The sequence below is a fragment of the Sturnira hondurensis genome, unplaced genomic scaffold (assembly GCF_014824575.4).
Source record: "Sturnira hondurensis isolate 20B ecotype Veracruz unplaced genomic scaffold, ASM1482457v3 Scaffold0003801, whole genome shotgun sequence".
Classification (NCBI taxonomy): domain Eukaryota; kingdom Metazoa; phylum Chordata; class Mammalia; order Chiroptera; family Phyllostomidae; genus Sturnira; species Sturnira hondurensis.
The window spans coordinates 6,825,856-6,843,082 of NW_028076432.1; the positions used below are offsets into that span (position 1 = coordinate 6,825,856).

At 47.9% G+C, this 17,227-nt stretch overlaps 1 protein-coding gene and 1 pseudogene across 3 annotated transcripts in view; both read right to left on the bottom strand.

Annotated features, from left to right (window-relative positions):
• Nucleotides 1–2,342: 2,342 nt before the first annotated feature.
• Nucleotides 2,343–17,227, bottom strand: part of ME3 (malic enzyme 3) — a 185,722-nt gene continuing 170,837 nt past the window's right edge. For all 3 annotated transcript variants that reach the window (XM_037042907.1, XM_037042908.1, XM_037042909.1), the window contains 7 exons: nt 10,927–11,024; nt 10,543–10,656; nt 8,799–8,904; nt 8,065–8,207; nt 7,329–7,502; nt 3,961–4,059; nt 2,343–2,585 (listed from right to left, as the gene is read on the bottom strand). In XM_037042907.1, the coding sequence (XP_036898802.1) occupies nt 2,424–2,585; nt 3,961–4,059; nt 7,329–7,502; nt 8,065–8,207; nt 8,799–8,904; nt 10,543–10,656; nt 10,927–11,024 (896 nt within the window). In that variant the 3' untranslated portion in view covers nt 2,343–2,423. The remainder of the gene's footprint in view (nt 2,586–3,960; nt 4,060–7,328; nt 7,503–8,064; nt 8,208–8,798; nt 8,905–10,542; nt 10,657–10,926; nt 11,025–17,227) is intronic.
• Nucleotides 13,953–15,771, bottom strand: LOC118984766 (succinate dehydrogenase [ubiquinone] iron-sulfur subunit, mitochondrial-like; annotated as a pseudogene).

Below are 17,227 nucleotides of genomic sequence, written 5' to 3' on the forward strand. Positions count from 1 at the left end.
TGTTGATGCATTTGGTTTGCTAGTATTTTGTTTAAGATTTTTGCCTCTATATTCATGGATATTGGTCTGTGGTTTTCTTGTGTTGTCTTTGTTCGGTTCTGATCGGGTAAAACCAGTATCACAGAACAATTTGGGAACTGTTTCCTCCTCTATCTTATAAAAGAGCTTATGAAAAACTGGTATTATTTCTACTTTAAATATTTGATAAAATTCACCAAGCTGGGCTTGAGCTTTTCTTGGTGGGAGGATTTTTAATTACTAATTCAATTTCTTTACCTTTTATGGGCCTGCCGATTCCTGCTCCAGCTTTGCCTCCTTTGGATTTTGTTGCTTTTCTTTTTTTAAAAGGTTTTTGAGAAAGTATGTGTTATTGCTTTGAGACCTTCCTTTTTCCCTCCTGATATAGGCACTATAAAATTTCCCTGTAAGCACTTCTTTAGTTGTAACTCATTAATTCAGATATTTTTCATTCAATTCAATATATATATATATATATATATATATATATATAATTTACTTTGTGAATTCTTCTTTGAACCATGGGTTATTTAAAATGTAAAATTTAATTACCAAATAGTTGGAAATATCTCATTTTTCCTGTTGTTGATTTCTCATTTAATTAATTCTGTGCAAGAAGACTTTACGGAGCCGATTGCATTTGAACTCCAAGGATGAATGATGTCTCCAGGTAGAAAGCTGGGGTGAACTGACATGTAATTGGTAAGGCGCAGGGAGGCAGAGGAAAGGAGTTTCTAGGTGGAGACCGAGCATGTATAAGGGTGCAGGCCTGAGTACCTGCATTTAGTCCCAGAAAGATGTTCGGCGGGGTTGGAACAGAGGAAATATAATTTGAATCTTCTTTGTATCTTCGATTGTATAGCCAAAGTTTGTTAATTTAGTTGATTTTTTTCAAAGGACCCATTTTGTTTCATCAATTTTCTCTATTTTTTTCTTTCCTTTACACATTGAGATGTAGAAAAGATAGCATAAAAGGTTCCCTGGTGTTCAGATTTCAGCTCCAGCCTTGCAGCCCTCTTCTGAAGCTTCTCATTCTCTATGAGCCCAGAGATTATACAACAGGAATGCTCTCTGAGGACCCTCTTAGCTGAGCACTACCACCAAGGAAGCAGGTGTCAGAAGGATGAGACCCGGGCAAGGGATGACGGTGTCTCCGCTAGTTACTCTCCTAGGAATCTAAGTCTACCTGGCCCGTCACTGCCAGGTGGCCGTATAGGACCAATATATTCATGGTGGGCATGGGGGTCTTGAGCTGGCAGCAGGGGTAGGCAGTGGTGGATCTCTAAGCATGAGTTATTGTTTCCTTTGTTCTACAGTGAAGTTAGAGGTTGGAAGCTCCATCCCAGTAGGTTTCAGCAATTTAGCAGGCTTTGACTGCAGGGGCTATGGGCTCGTCTGGCACCCTCCCCACCCCCCGCCAGCCCATGGGAAATTCTGATGCCCCTAAGGAAGGTGAAGGCTATGGTTGAATTTGATATGGGAAGCACGTAGGACAGATTGGCACTGTTCTATAAGGAGACTACTTGGTTTGCTGAATTATTTGAGAGCGTGAAGGGTGGAAGAGTGTTCCAAGGCCAAGAAAATGAAAGCAAGTCTTTCCCAGAACTCCCCATGGTGCCCTTCCCCTTGGTACCTCTCTTCCTCTTCTTGCTCCTCCTTGGCTTGCTGACCCTTCCCACCCACACTCTCGTTTCCCTTTTTGTAATGACCAAAAAGGAATGTCTACTAGCAACCCACAGGGCAGTGGCCATTTCTGACTAGTTAGTGAGCTGCCCCCAGCCAGTCAGTCCCCACACCCATCTGAGATCTGAAGGGTGTGTGTCCCTCGTACAGAGATTTAACTCTCTGGTGGGTGGGCCACACGTTCTGGCCAGTGGCTGCCCTCACATTCCTCATTTACCTATGACTCCTACCTGTCCTTCACTCTTGGGACTCAGTGCAAACACTGCTCCTCCTAAAGCCTTTCTTTAATGTCCTCCTAGGAAGTACCTTTTCCCTTTTTCGAGTACCCTTGACCTTTATTTACACTTGTTTCATGGACTTAACACTTTCTGCTTTGTGTCAAAATGAATTGTGTCCATAGATCAACCATTCCACTAGACCCTGAACTCTGAAAGGCAGAGCTCTAGCCAGGATTCTAGATTTCCCATGAGAGCTAGCCAATAGTGGCAAGTAATAGATAAGGAAATTATTCAGAAGAAAGTCAGAGGAAGTTATAGAAAAGTGAATGAGGTCATCCAAGGACAAGGCTCTCCTTCACTGTATGCCTGGGCATCTCCCCTCACACCAGGAAAGTTCAAAGGAAAAACACAGTGACAAGGACGGCCATTTTGGAATCCATTTATATTGTCGGTGTGACTTTACTCTGGGCTTCATCCAGCTCCACACCAGCCTCTGGGACTGCATCAGACCGTCTGAACACTCATGGCTTCCTTAGGCCAAGTGTAGCTGTCCAGTGTAAAGGAGTCATAGTCTGGAGTGTAGACCAGGGATCTTACAAAAGCCTCCTTGTCCTTGGGCTCCGGGTAGTAGGAGGCCAGGTTGTTTTTGTACGCGAAGTCAAGAACCTAGGGAAAAACATGTTTGGCTGAGGAACTGGATCTAAGGAGAAACCTGCCTAAAGACCCTCGTTCGGGAGCCTCTACAAGGGAATACACCCCGAAGAACCAGCTGTGTGCCTCTCTGGAGCTGTGGCCCATCAAGGATGGATAGGAAGGATGTTGAGCTTTCTGCCCAGATAGGAAGCTGTGACATAGAGGCATAAACACTGGGCCAGGGGCAAGAGGTCTCAGACTAAAGTCTGCCTCTGCCTGTGGGTCCTCAGTAGTGACATTATCCTTGTGGAGCTTAGGTTTCCTCATCTGTAAAGTTGGGGTAGTGAGACCTTTCTCTAGAGTGGTGGGAAGATAGAGTTAGGTAACAGGCACAAGTGTTGGGTGCCTAATACTTCCCCCTCTAAATGGGTTGAAGTGGAAGAACAGCCTGGACGTTGTTCTCTGGGTATTAGCTTTGGCTTCAGAGGAGCGTTTTTAATCCAAATATCCTCCTAAAGAAGGAACTGGACAAGGGGGAGCTAGACTCTGAACAGGAGTGTTGGTCCTGAGGGTTGATTCTGGGTCCTTCACTGGACAACTCATGTGAAGCAAGGATTGTTGTGCAGTGCATTTTCTAAAATTATTTTAAAAGCTCTTTATAGAAAATGCAAAATATATATACTAAGAGAAGTAATAGTATAATAATCCTCATGTATTTATCATCCAGATTCAACAATATCAATGCCGGGCCAGTCTTTATTGCACCATGTTCTGATTCTTTAAAAACCTATTGTCTCTGCAAGGTCTCGAAGGCAGGATTTTTCCTTGGAAAGTTCCATGAACCTGTGCAGCCCACCTCCCAGCCGTTCTGAGAGAAAGCAGAGGAAGGAGCATCTACTCTGGTCAGAAAGGCACTGAGTGTGGCGCTTTCTCACTGTTTTCTTTTAAACTTGTCCAGAACTCCGGGAGAGAGGAATTACTGGCCCCTTTGGGACAGGGGGAAACTGAGACTCGGGGAAGTGAACTGACTGGCCTGAGGTGACTCAGCCACTGAGTGGCAGAGCTGGGACCCCACTGCTTAAACTATTTCCACGATGCTATATAAGCTGACCTTTCTGTATAAATGGGCACTTATGATTCATTTCAGAAAAATTCCACCCACATTCCGGTCCACAAAACTGTGGACTTTGATGACTTTTGTGCCTGGTGTTTGAAGGGAAAGTCAGGATCATTCCCGGAACAGGCCTGAGTGGGTGTTGGGGGCAGGGCTTGAGCTGCCGGCGGGAGTTTGTCACTGAGCCTCTCATGATGTCGCCACAGCTGCCACCCCCTTAGCCCTCCCAAAGTCACAGAGCAAGTTGATGGGCCTCACTACCCGTAGTATTTCAGGGGGTAGGATTTTCCTTACTTCAATGGCGATTCTCAGAGACACGTCTCGGATGGTGCTGAGTGGTGGGTACAGCCTCCCCTGGGACAGGTGCTGCTCAGAGACCTCCTGGGCAATTTTCTGGAGGGAGAGAACCAAGAGGAATAAGCTCAGTTTCTGCCTTCCCAGAACAAGCCCAACCCATTACTCCAAAGACTCCCCTCACCCCTCACAGGTGGCTGGTCCCTGTGTTGTCTCCCACTGTTGTCCCTGCCACCACATGGCTCCCCGTGGGAGCTTAATGCTTGGCCTCAGGCAAGGCCACATCCTTTCTGTGCTGTGAGATTGCCTGAGGCTTAAAACAATCCAAGCCTCTCTGAATTCGAAAGAAAAATCACTAAGACCAAGATGAATAAACTAAAGGCTTGCAAAGCACACTCTGGAATCTCCCCTTGGCTGGTTGGGCCTGTTGCCTAGGGCGACAGGGATCCCTGAATTCCTCATTTCCTGAGTTCCAGCCTCTCCCATGTGCTTAGTAACATCCTGGGTGCTCATCTAGGCCGTCTTGTCTCTCTGCACTCAGGGCTCCTTGAGCTCTCCTTTCCTGCCCTGGTGCCAGACTGGGGAAAAGCTTCCTCCCCAGTGAGTGACACCAAAATGGGCCTCATGCTTTATCTGAATAAATGTCCTGGAAACATCACCCCCCGCCCCCGCCCCCCAGCTTCCATCCTTCGTCTTTCATTCAGAACTGTTTCTGAGGGCCAGCTCTCTCCCGCGAGGCCCATCCTCCAGCCAGGGACACTGGTGTTCAGCCAGATTTGCCAAAAAGCCTCTGTAACGTGATGGCTCCAATTCTACTCCCACAAGATGTTGTGTCGGAGCTAAACTTGGAAAAGCCATGGTGCCCTCTGAGAACCTCGTGTCCAGAGTGGGCAAGGCAGAAGAGTTGGCCTCACCTCAGAGTTTGGCAGACACTCCCTCATTCTCACATTCCTATCTCTCCTTCCCATTCAGTCAAAAGCTCACTGAGCGGTACAATGTGCCGGGCTCTGTGCTCAGGGCCGAGGCCCCGCAGTGCAGAAGCCATAGGGTCTTTTGCCTACTGGAGACTGGTGTCGGTGGGCAATTAACACAGTTATAACAACTGTAATGAGGTGAAGGCAAGGAGAGGGACATACACACAAAGAGGAGGCTGGGACCAGTTTTCCGTGTATCAGAGAGGCTTCCCAGAAGTAGTGACAGAAGTTAAGACCAAGGACCAAATATGAAGGGACCAGTACATGCAAATTCTTGGAGGTGGGAGAGAAGAAGGAGCAAGAGAGAGCAAGAGTGTGAGGTTGGCACATGGTACCTGGATAGGTAGATGGTAAAGCGAGGGGGAAAGTGAGGCTGAAAAGGAAAGGGAGGCCTGGTGATGAGGTGCCCTACAAGGAGCTGTGGGAAGGAATGTGGACTTCGTGCTGTGAGCACTGAGGAGCCACACAGAGGTCTGCAGTGAGGACAGAGACTCGGCCTGCTTCGGGTTAGGGAGGATTCTCTTTGTGGAGGAGTAGAAGATGGTCTGATGAGAGAGCAGGGTCTCGGAGGCTAGGTTTGCATCCGGGAAGGTTATTCTGCAGAGTGAAGAGCTATAGCACGTATGTGTGGTCACTTCTGAGGTGCTGGGCCCTGGGAATGCTCTGCTGCTCCTTGGAGTCACATTGCCGGGGGTCATCCTCATGTCATCACTCACATGCCCAGCGACCTTGGGCAAGTTACTTAAACTCTCTGCCTTCCTTTCCTTGTCTATAACAGAGGGATAATCGCTGTACTTATGTTACAGTTTTCAGGGTGAAATGCATTAGTGCATGGAAGTCTCCTAAGACATACTACTTTTTCATAGGAAAAACAGATTCAACGTAAATTGTCTTAACTAAAAGCACCCTTTTTGGAAATATAACTTGTCAGGCCTTTGAAGACCAGACTGTCAGCTCCTAGAGGGGAGGGGCCCTGTCCTGCTCACAGCAGGTGATTACTGAGTAACCCAGGAGACGTTCCTGTATGACTGATGGACACTGTTCATGAGACCGTGGAGCCGCACCGTCCCAGAGCATGGAGGTGGGGTGGGGCTGGAGGGTGCAGCTGTCTCGGGGGGTGACACAGAAAGGCCCTAGCAACCGTGTCCCTGCCCAGCGGGAATCGCTTTCAGGTGACTGCAAGCAGGAAGTGACTCCTTCTAACCAAAGCGAGTTTCAAACAGCTCTGTCCACCGCCACAGGACAGCCACCACCACCACTGACCACAGCAACGGAGACAAATACAAACAGAATACTTAGACGACAGGGACAGAGAACCACAGCACAAAGCCATAGCTAGTGTGCACACAGCACGGGGGAGGCTGGGAAATGGCCGGGAGACGTGCGTGGCCCTGCAGAGCTGGCACCCAAAGACCCAGCGGCAGTGAGAAGGAGCCTGGTGGTCCCCCGTGGGACTCGTCTAAGGGGGGCTGAACAGGACTGCATGGAAGATGTTCCGTGTCTTGTGGGCACTCACCTGTGCCATGTGAGGGGGAAGCGCAAATGGATGTTGGGGATCGCAGCAGAGCTTTTGGAGCTCGGCGGGGATACGTACACTTAGTGTTTGTACAGAGCTCCGATTAGTTTAACCTCCCAACACAGACGTTTCCTTGCCTCAAAGTGAGGTTGAATGTGACATGCCTGACATTTAGCAAGCACTTAATAAACATCAGCTGCAACTGTAATGATAACTGTAACTGTTATTAACAACCACTATTATGAACAGGGCTGTCATTCTTAATGATTCTTTCATCATTTTCACTGTGTCTAATAAAGATCCCTTCTGAGAGCTTCTCTCAGGAGATGCCGGGAGCAGGGTCCCCCCACACCTCCATATCTGTGTCCAAGATCCGGGTCCTCAGAGCTGGCAAACCAGACACTCAACCCACCACCTTCCGTACAGAGAAGCTGCTCTCGTGGGCTTATTCTGCCATCATTTCTCCAGTCACGTGGCCAAGGCCCATGGCTAGAGGAATCCATGGCCTGTCCTGTTCACAGACCCACAGTTTCAGAAGTCTCCGTGGCTTCTCCCCTGTTCCAGGCACCTGGGTGCACTGCTGGGAGGTGGGGAGCAGGGTCCCGGGTGTCTCCTCAATGCCAGTGCCTTGTGAGCAGCCCTCCCACTGACTGTTTCCTATGCCCCCTTACACACCTTGGATGTGTTCTAAGAGAAGTCCAAGCCTCAAAGTGACTCTGAGAGAAGCTTGAAGTTCAAGCACGTTGGGGATCCATTGCCAGGGTTGGGGGCAGGTGGGTAGAAGAGACAAGAGAAGGGATCTTTGGGGGTCCAGTGCAGGACCTGAGGTGGATCAGAGGCCCCTTTGGGGGGTTGGGAGGGAGCAGGGACAGTAATACCTCTGCCGTCAGGAGGAAGATCTCATCTGGGATGTGCCGGATCCCGCCGGCGATGATGCCCAGAGCCACTCCTGGGAACACATAGGCGTTGTTTCCCTGCCCTGGAATGAAGGTCCTGCCGTCTTCCAGAGTCACGCTCTTAAAAGGACTCCCACTGGCGAAGATCCCTCGGCCCTGGAGACAGGAAGGAAATCAGAGACAAAGCTTGGAGATGGGTTTTGGGTGGCAGTGGTGGCCTACTTTTATGTCTCAAATGTTGGACCCTTCTTCACCCTCTCCCACATACTCAGCTTTGTGCTGAGCACACTGTGCTTGTTTGTTTGACCGGAAAGCTTAGCCCAGTGAGTCACTTGGTAGCCAAGAAACTGCTGAAAGGGGAAAGTATGCCTTTTTTACCTGTCACCTCCTGGGAGGGTCAATCCAAGACATGACAGGTCTGTATGTGGCCTGGAATCTGCAAGGGCCTTGAGTTCTGGTCAAAGCTCCATGTTATTAGAAGAACCTGGAGCAGTACGAGCAATGGTAAGAACTTGGGCTTTGGAGTCAGACCTGGGTCTGAAGGTCAGCTCCACTCCTTGAGAGCTCTGTTCCCTTGGGCAAGTTACTTCACCTGTTTGGACCTCAGCCTGTTCATCAGCAAAGTGAGGATATTTTTTTTTTTTAACTCTCATAGGGTTACTCAGAGTCACTGTTACTATGTCCTCTCAGCCTGGGGAAGGAAGGACTCCTCGCTGACCTCGGTGACCTGGTAGCACTTCTCAGCCGTGCACTCGGCCTTGCTGGTGGGGTTGCTCAGGGCAAAGATGATAGGGCGCTCGTGGAAGGAGGCCATGTCCCTCAGAATCTGCTCCGTGAAGGCTCCTGCGATGGCAGCAACACCTACAGGGAAAAGGTGGGTAGTGGGGATGCCTACTCTTTATGAACAGCCCATTCTGGTGGTGGTGGTGGCGGGGGAACTGGGTGCAGCACGGGAGACTCGGGGGTCTTGGGGATGGCGTCTGCCACAGGGATGGAGGGAGCAGTAGAGAAAAGGGTCTTCCTATGTGAGCTGGCCGAGACCTCCTGTTGATCCCTAAGGGATCACTGATCCACTTCAAGATCATGTCCAGTTAAGCTGCACATGTGAAGGCATTCTGGGCATTGTTCTTCATCGTGGGCTACTCTCCCAGTACAGGGAGGGATGCCAGGGTCCCACTTCGGGGGAGGAGCACTCATTTCCTCCTGGTTAGAGACCAACCCTGTGTTCTTCCACTGCATTGTATAACTCTGCATCGTTAAGCCCCAACTTGGTTCTATGGTTTTTATATAAGTAGTCACGCAATTAAAGTTTTTGGCATTAGATTAGACATGGGATAGGGGAAAGAGCTGTGTTTCCATGGGCCACTTATGCCTCCTTGCTGAGTCTCAGTCTCCACCTGCAAGTCAAGAGGGTTAGCTGGGCCAGAAAGTGGGCTGCCTCCCGCCTCCTACCTATGATGGCCGTGGGCTTCACCAGCCTCACCACCTCCTCCAGTGAGTTCACTTCAGGATGGTCCTGCGCAAATATCTCCTTTTCATGGTTCAGGTTGCTTCTCCCCTGCAGCAAAAGGAAGAACACAGAGCAGCTGTAGTGGTGAGAACTGTGATGCAGGGGCCTGGGTGCATGTGGAGACTCCGAGAGCATTTCCTGCTGAGCCCGGTGCTTTGGTCTGAGCTCTCAGAAGCCTTGAGGCTTGTCCTCTTGATCAGATTTCCTGGTAGAACCTAAGGATTTTTAGTGTGTGTGCATGTGTGGTGTGTTTATTGAACCCAAACTATATATGGAGAATCTACAAAGCCTTTCTTTGAGCTGTTGGGGTCACGGTTCCTGGGCCAGAACAGGGAGGCCCTCAGGAAATGCCTGAGTCTGACCAAGACCCCTGGTCCCAGGGCATCCAACACCCAGGTCCAGCTAAGGGGTGGGGCCTGAGCTCCTAGGGTCAGGGAGCTAATCTGAATGCATTTTGTAAGAGCCATTAACCTCCCTGTGAACAATACCAGGCTGAGCTCCAGAATAGGCCTATGGTGGCTGGCTGTGCTGCACCAGATTCCTTTCGTTTCATCAGGGATTTAGGGAAAGGACAAGCTGGGAGACGTGTACAAGGGTTCCCGATGACTCCTTTAGATGAGCTGTCCTTGTGAGAACCAGAGTGAAGACATCAGCGTTGAGAGGTCTTTTAGTGGGGGTGAGCTCAATGGGGTTAGCAGAGTGATATGGAAAGATGGGCAAGAGGGAAGGCGGCAGCCTCTGCCTGTGTCTGGATTTTGCTCTGGAGTGACCTGGGGTGCGACGAGGAGTCTCCATGCCTCAGTTGCTGCCAATCTGGCTCTCCGTGGAACAACAGGCAGGTCAGCTTATGCTGAGGGGTCTCTGCTACCCTTGGTTGGTGGTCCCACATACCCCTGTTCCTGTCTTCTATGTATTTTCTTTTTTTAATCTCCCCCTGACATTTTATGTTAAGTGAAATTCTGGGAATTAAAACCTGGAGCTCTGAGTGAAGCCCTAAGGGAGGAGGTCATCCACGTGTGCCCCTCACCACCTTCCCATCAGAAGCTGGACTGTTTCAGTCTCATTCGCTCTCCCATTCATACCTCAAACATTAGTTAGATACTTACCATATGACATCAAGACTACATATACCTAGTGGGGATCTAGACTAGTAAAGGGGTAACTGCCCTACAATGTGGCAAGTGCAATTCATGGGGCGCAGGCTGCCTGAGCACAGATGTAGTAAATTGAGGCCTAGATGTTCACAGAAAGCTTCTAGGAGGAAGTAACATTTGAGCTGAATCAGAAGATTAGGGAGGAAATGGTGCATGTGGGGGTGACCGTGGGTGTGAGAGAAAAGAGGGAAGGGCATTTCATGCAGAGGAGCAAAAATGCGCAGAAATGTGGAGGACAGGGTGCATGTTACGTTTGGACAACTACGACTCATTGTGGCTGGAGGTTAGTACAAGGCAGGAAGTGGTGGGAGATAAGGCTGGAGGGGGCACACACGCCTGCATACACATCCAAAGCATTCGTCAAAAGCAATGAAGGCTACTCTGCGATGAATCTTTTGCTTTGGAGGTTAGAGCATTGCCTGCCTTTTGCCCTCTGTTCTGTTTGAGTAGTTCACCCCTTGGAGACCTCATCATGCCCACTTCCAGTAGCTGAAGGTGTCAGGAAGCCTCCAGGTCTCTACACTGACAGTACCTTGACAATGAGTCCCTTGGAGTCCACCATCCAGATCTTCCTCGTGGCTTCTGCCTTGGGTACGCCTTCTTTCTCTAAGGCCATGACAAGGAGGTGTGCGATGCCCATGGCTGCCTGGGACATAGCATGTGGCGAATGTTCAGACACAGGGCAATCAGATGCTTCACCAAGATCCTCTCTCCTTTCTCCCTACTTTCAGGAGACCCAGTTAAATCCTTGCCTTGAGTCACCCAAGTGTTGGGACCCAGGCTGCTGTGATTATCACAATGCACCCAAGCTTCTTACTCTTCTTAGAACCCCAGAACACCTCCCTGCCTTGACACCCCTCCACCCATTCTTATTCTCCTATTGGAACAATCGTAGAGAGCCTCTGATGGCACCTACCTCACCCGCACCTTGGAAAACAAACACATGATTGGAGAGCTTGTTCTTGGTGATCCTCAGAGCAGCCAGGATCCCTGCCACAGCAACGGAGGCTGTGCCTGCAACAGAGTGGACTGAGATCAGCCTCCGGCCACTGGGTCCCAACCCCCAGGAGAAGACCCTTGGCAGAGTTCCGCCTAGAACCTGTGGTGGAACAAGCCACTTTCCTTGGCCTTTATGGAAGTCAAGCTTCAAGGCATGAAGGTTTTTAGAGAAAATCCACACCCTTATTTTGCAGATAACTATTATTTTGAGAAACAGCTCCTGGGTTGTTACTTGACCTTGGGAGAGAGGCTCAGAGAGTCAGGTGATGCTACCACCATCATTTATAAATATAACGGAGTCCAAAACAAAGTGTACTCCTCATAGAAATTCTTTGTTTAAGGGATAAGTGAATATAAACACATGTTAAAATTGGGCCATAAACTAACCATGTGATCTGAGCTGCCTACCTTATCCACCAAGTCATAAGGTTGGCTGTGCCCAGAAACATACCATCATCCGAAGTTTGGGAGGTTCAAGTTAGGTGAGTAGGTGGCTCAGGTTTGTGTGACACCTACTCCTGCTGCATGACTTCCTCCCCCTGAATCCACACCTAAGGCCTCAACGGAAGTTCCTCATGACGAGCTGACCAAGGAAAAAACTTGGACTTGGTTTACAGGTTATTCTTCATGATATGCTGCCATCCACCAGAAGCCCATGTGTGTAGCTTCCCAGCTCCAGTATAAAGGTAGCCCCAAGGATGGTGGTGAAGGGGATTTTCCAATGGTCATGAGTTCAAATTGCAAATTTCATTGTCCACTTTGGCCCAAGATATTGCTCGATCTTCACTGGTTCATGGGCAGTTGCTGATGGCTTAGCTGGATGGTCAGGGACTTAAAAACTAGTAAGATGCATATTGAGGAAGTCTGGGGAAGGGTGTGTGCAAGGACCTCTTGGAACAGGTACAGAGTATAAAGATATTTGTGCTCCACATGAAAGTTCACCATGGGGCATAATGAAAATAGGTTCTTAATAATCAGGAGGACAGCATGGCATGCCCTGTGTGTGTCAGTCAGCAACTTCCCCCAGTCACTTAGAGTTTGTTCAATGAGTTTATGTATAAAGCAGCCATGGAGACAAGGATGGAAGCTATGCATGGACTTCTCTCACCAAGGCTGCTACTATTACCACCAAATGACTATTAGCCTGTCAATGGCAGAGAGCAGCGCTGGGCTCCTGATAGGGCACCACTCCCTGGGAGGACCGTCCAGCTGGCATCAGCGTGGTTACGTTGGACCCTTCTCCTTACGGACAGGAAAGAGATTTGTCCTCACTGGAGCAAACCTGTATTTTGGATATAGGTTTTCCTTCCTGGTATAATGCTCTGTCAGTGCCATCATCTGATGTTTGGGATGCCTATTCACCGTCCTGATATATTCTAGACAACAAGGCTTCTAGTCAAGGAGTTCATTTCAAAGTAATAGAAGCACAGCAATGGGCTCGTGCCCACAGATTCAGTGGTCTTGACATGTGCTCTGCCACCACAGAGCAGCTCGCCTAATACAGTAGAATGGGCTGCTGAAGACTTAAGACTCTATGGAGATGGTGAGGTTCTCTATTACAGAATGCAATATACGATTTGACTTAGCAAACAATACATTGTGCATCTTCTCCTCTAGCCAGAACGCTTGGTTCTGGAAACCAAGGGGTTGAAGTGGGAGCGGCTCCTCTCACTATTTCATGTAAAAATTGGAAGAATTATTGCTTCCTGTCTCTTCACTTCTGTGCTCTCCAGATTGAAGGTCTTGGTTCCCACGGTTCTCAACAGATGAACACTTCCATCAGCGTTCACAACGTGGTTCTACTGAACCAGGAGTTGGGAGTCCACCTAGCCATTTGGTGTTCTTTTTACTGGAAAACCAGTGGGCAAAGAAGAGGGTTACTTTGCTGCTGTGGTGATTCAGCCTGATGACCAAGGGCAACTGGGGGTGGGGAGGACTATGTCTGAGCCTAGGAGATTCTCTGGGGCGTTCCTTAGTACTTCCACACTCAATAGTAAATGTTAATAAATACTACCGCAGCTAAAGAGAGGCAGGACCACCAGGACTGAGATCCTTCAGAAATGAAGGTGTGGGTCACCTGCTAGGTAAGGAGTCCTGGCCAGCTGAGGTCCTGTCTGAGGACAAGAAACATGGAACTTGAGGAAGAAATTTACAAGCATCAACTATGGCTTCATGACTGGTCACAGAAATTAGGGGTATAGCAGCCATGCATGTTTTTTTCTTTTATTGTTATGCAGTTATAACATAATGGTATATATTAGTTAATTTATTCCCCCTTTCCTTCCTCTTATTATTTTTATGAGTTTGGGTGGTGGTTAATTCTATAATTTAGTCTTTGTGTAACAGAATTTTCAAACGTGACTGTGACTGAGTTGTAAGAGTAGTTAATCCTGCCCAGAGATGGGTAGCGTGACTATCTTCTAGAAATTAATAAAATGACTTTTGAGACTGCCTTTCCCCATTTCAGGGAGAAGGTGAGAATATCTTCATTTGTTAGAATAGTTGCCTTCACTAGGCATTTTGTGGGAGTTGTTTTGTTGTTGTCCGACGGTACCAGTTTATAGAACGATGTGTATGGATGCTGAATAGCTGAAAGGATGGAGTGTGCCAATTACTGAGGAACTGCTCTCCAGCTTCAAGCCCACCCTTTCTTGCTCTGCTTTGTCTACAAACTACTCTCTATGCTTGAACCTGCCAATAGGGGGCGCCAGAGGGCGACTAAAAGGCTGGATTGGGGAAAGGAATATTTTTTCCAGCCTTTTCCATTCCTTTCCCAAAAGGAATATCATTTGCCTTGTCAGATTGCTGGGTTAAAAGTATGACATTAAGTTAAATTTAAATTTTATATAAAGAACAAATTTTTTTTTAGTGTAAGTAGCATATGATGAAACAAATATTCTAAAAAACAATTCATTATTTATCTGAAATTCAAATTAAACTGGGCATCTGCAGTGTTGTTTTTGCTAAATCTGGCAACCCCACAGCCTTGGTTTTCCCCCCTCTACGGCAGCAGTGTGTTCCAGGAGCAGCAGCTGAGTCCAGTTTGCCGTTTGGCCATCGCTTATAGAACTAGCCTCGTAGGTGCCCCTCAGAGGCATGAACACTAGTCAGCAACCTCCCCATCTTCCCTTTGTTCCCCCAGACTCAGGGGTGGTAGTTGATCCTTGTGGTTTCTCTTTGGCTTTTCAGTTCTTTAATACGTAATTCACAATTCTTTATGTTAAATTTTCTCTGTTGAAGCAACTGGTGTAGACCTTGCCTGACAGGATTCACAGTACAGTAATTGAGACTGGCAGTGACAAGCCCTATGATGGTCCAAGAAAAGGGAATTAAAGTGAGACTGTATATGGTTCATTAAAATTGCATGAATCAAAGAAATTGTGTTCTCTAGGGCTGGTGAAGAAGCAGAGAAAAGTAAAATGTTCCAGGACACATTGCATTTTAAAGAACTACAACCCTTTTTGGAAAACTATTTCTTCCCAATAGAGACCAAAGGCATAAAATGTTTCTGCCCTTTGACTTCATGCTTCTACTTCTGGGAATCTATGTATGGAAAAATCCAAAATGTATGTCTTAGGACATTTATAACAGTGTTATTTATAGTACAGAGTGCCCGGAAATAAATATGTAAAAAAGGAGAAATGGCTAAGTAAATTAGCTACAGTAGACACTCAATAGACCATACTGCAGCCATTAAAAATGATCAGTATAAAGATGGCACAGCTACTTAGAAAATGCTTTGAAGTTTGTATGTTGTTCTAAGTGTTTATGTCTTTCTTATTTCTTAAAATTTTTATTATACACACTATATTTATGGAAAATGATGACCTTGGAAAGAACTCAAATTAGATATAAATCATGTTCAGCTGAGCTGGTTACAAGTCTCGTTTAGCATGAGAACAATTAAGCTGAATTTTTCTTTCCCCTGTATTAATAGGTTGCCATCATTTTCCTGATTTCAGCAATAGCTTTCCCTGGATCCAGCCCCCTTGGGTCAGGTCCTTGTGCAGGTCATGATGGTGTGGCCGAGATACAGAGAGCAGGAGTCTTGCAGCTCGGCCAGGTGCCCCTCTGTGAAGTGGGCTCTGGAGTCAGTCATCCAGTGATAGGCCCGCGTAAGTACTGCAGGTCCCAAATATTTGTCTCCATTCCACCAGTAGCTAGGGCCACTGGTGCTGCAGCGGGCACAGAGAATGCAATCAGGCAGCCCATTGAGTTTCTCCCCATCTCCTATGGACTGCATGTACTGCCGCTTGCCTTCCTGGCAGTCGTCGTCTTCAAATAAAGCTTAATGGATTTGGACTGAGCATAGATGCTGCTTCAATCAGGAACAAGATCCTTTATCACACGCATATGTGGAGGAGGGTAGATTTTCGAGACTTTGTTGAAGTTGGTGTCTGTCCTTCGGTGTGAGCCAGAGTGTTGCCTTCCCTGATGCCATCGCACAGATGCCTTCTCTGCATGGCCTTTGGAGGGTCAAGGCAGAGTCGGTTTCATTCTTACTCTCGATGAGAGCATCTGACACCATAGGGCCGTTTTTATTCAAATCCATTTCATAAGTTTGCACATGAAGTTTATTCCCAGTCTTGTCTGGGTCCCAAAGGTATATGGCAAATTTCTTGATTTGCAGAGCGGCGGCTGCAGCTGTTGGTGGGGTGGTGGGGGTGCCCCGGGCAGGCCTGCGGGCGAGAGCCTCAAGGATACTCTTGCCCCGCTGTTGTCTTGGCTCCTGACTGAGAGCCCCCTTTATATGTCTTCCCATCCAAGTACTAACCAGGCCTGACTCTGCCCCCCTTTATATGTCTTAACCTAAAGACATTTCGCTAATCCTATTATTGTCCCCTTTTACAGATTGGGAGAATGAGGTACAGAGCAGTTTGCTGAATTGTCCGGGATCACATGCAGAATGAGGCTTTGAACATAAGGCATCAGGCTCTAGGGCAGGGTGTCAAACTCATTTTCACAAGGGGCCACATCAGCCCTGAAGTTGCCTTCAAAGAACTGAATGTAATTTTAGGACTGTGTAAATGTAACTACTCCTTAACAGTTACATGAGAGCTCGTCATTGCCATCAGGTATAAACAAGGTGCTGGGCCGGATAAAACAAGGTAGATGGCCAGATTCGGCCTGTGGGCCTTGTGTTTGCCACCTGTGCTTTAGAGTTTGTGCTCTTAACCCCTGAACTATGCTTCACTGGGTTAATAGGAAGGAGGAAAACCTTAAATAGACTACATATCATGATTCTAATTGTAAAAAAGATACACACACAGAAAATCTGGAAGGAACTACAAAATACTAACGGTTGCAGGGTCAGAATATGGATGAATTTTCTGTTTTCCGGGGAGGTTGTTTTTTGGTAGCTCTGGGGTGAGACCTTCTCCCAGAACTTGGTGCCTGGCTTAGAGACTGTGTGGTGGGCTGAGATAGGCAGCTCAGCAAACAGTCAGAGCCTAATAAATACACCTTCATGCTGTGGCCATCAGAAGGCAGGAACATACTCCCTGCCTGGTTACAAGTCACGTTTAGCATGAGAACAATTAAGCTGAATTTTTCTTTCCCTTGTATTAATAGGTTGCCATCATCCCAGAAGATGAGGTGCAGGCTCTCCAGCCTTCACACAGCTGTGACCTGGAGGGACTGCTGAAATGTCCGCAGGGTCCCCAAGCTCGGGCTGAGGACCACTGGGGCTTCCGAGGATTGCCTGAGGGTCCCTAAGGGGCCCAGCGTGCACTCACCGAGGGCCTACGGGTAAAAGCACCCTGCTGGGCACTGCGGAAGAGAGAGGTGAATCAAACAGGGTCTCTGCACTGGGAGAACTCCAGTTTACCAAGGCTTGGGCACAAATAACTATAACGTAATCAGTAGCTAGAGGTCATTTTTTCAAAAGCATTGCATTCATTCATTTATTTACTTAGGATCAGTTATGCACCAGCCTCTGGGGTACTGAGGATGTCATTGGTAGCAAAATAGGTTCGCTCCTGCTTCAGAAAGAAAGAAGAAGCTATTAAATGATGACAGGTGTGATGACTTCATAAAGAAGGAGTCCACGATGCTCTCTTTGTTAGTTCACATGCAGAAGTTTACCGTCCGTGTCGACCTGCCTTTGCAGCTTCGTTGCTCTGCGGGCACTCTGTGCGTCAGTCGTCACCATTCCCTAGGAGGCCACTTCTATTTTCCCCACGTCTGTATTTGCCCCTGCCGTTCCCACCTTCTATGGA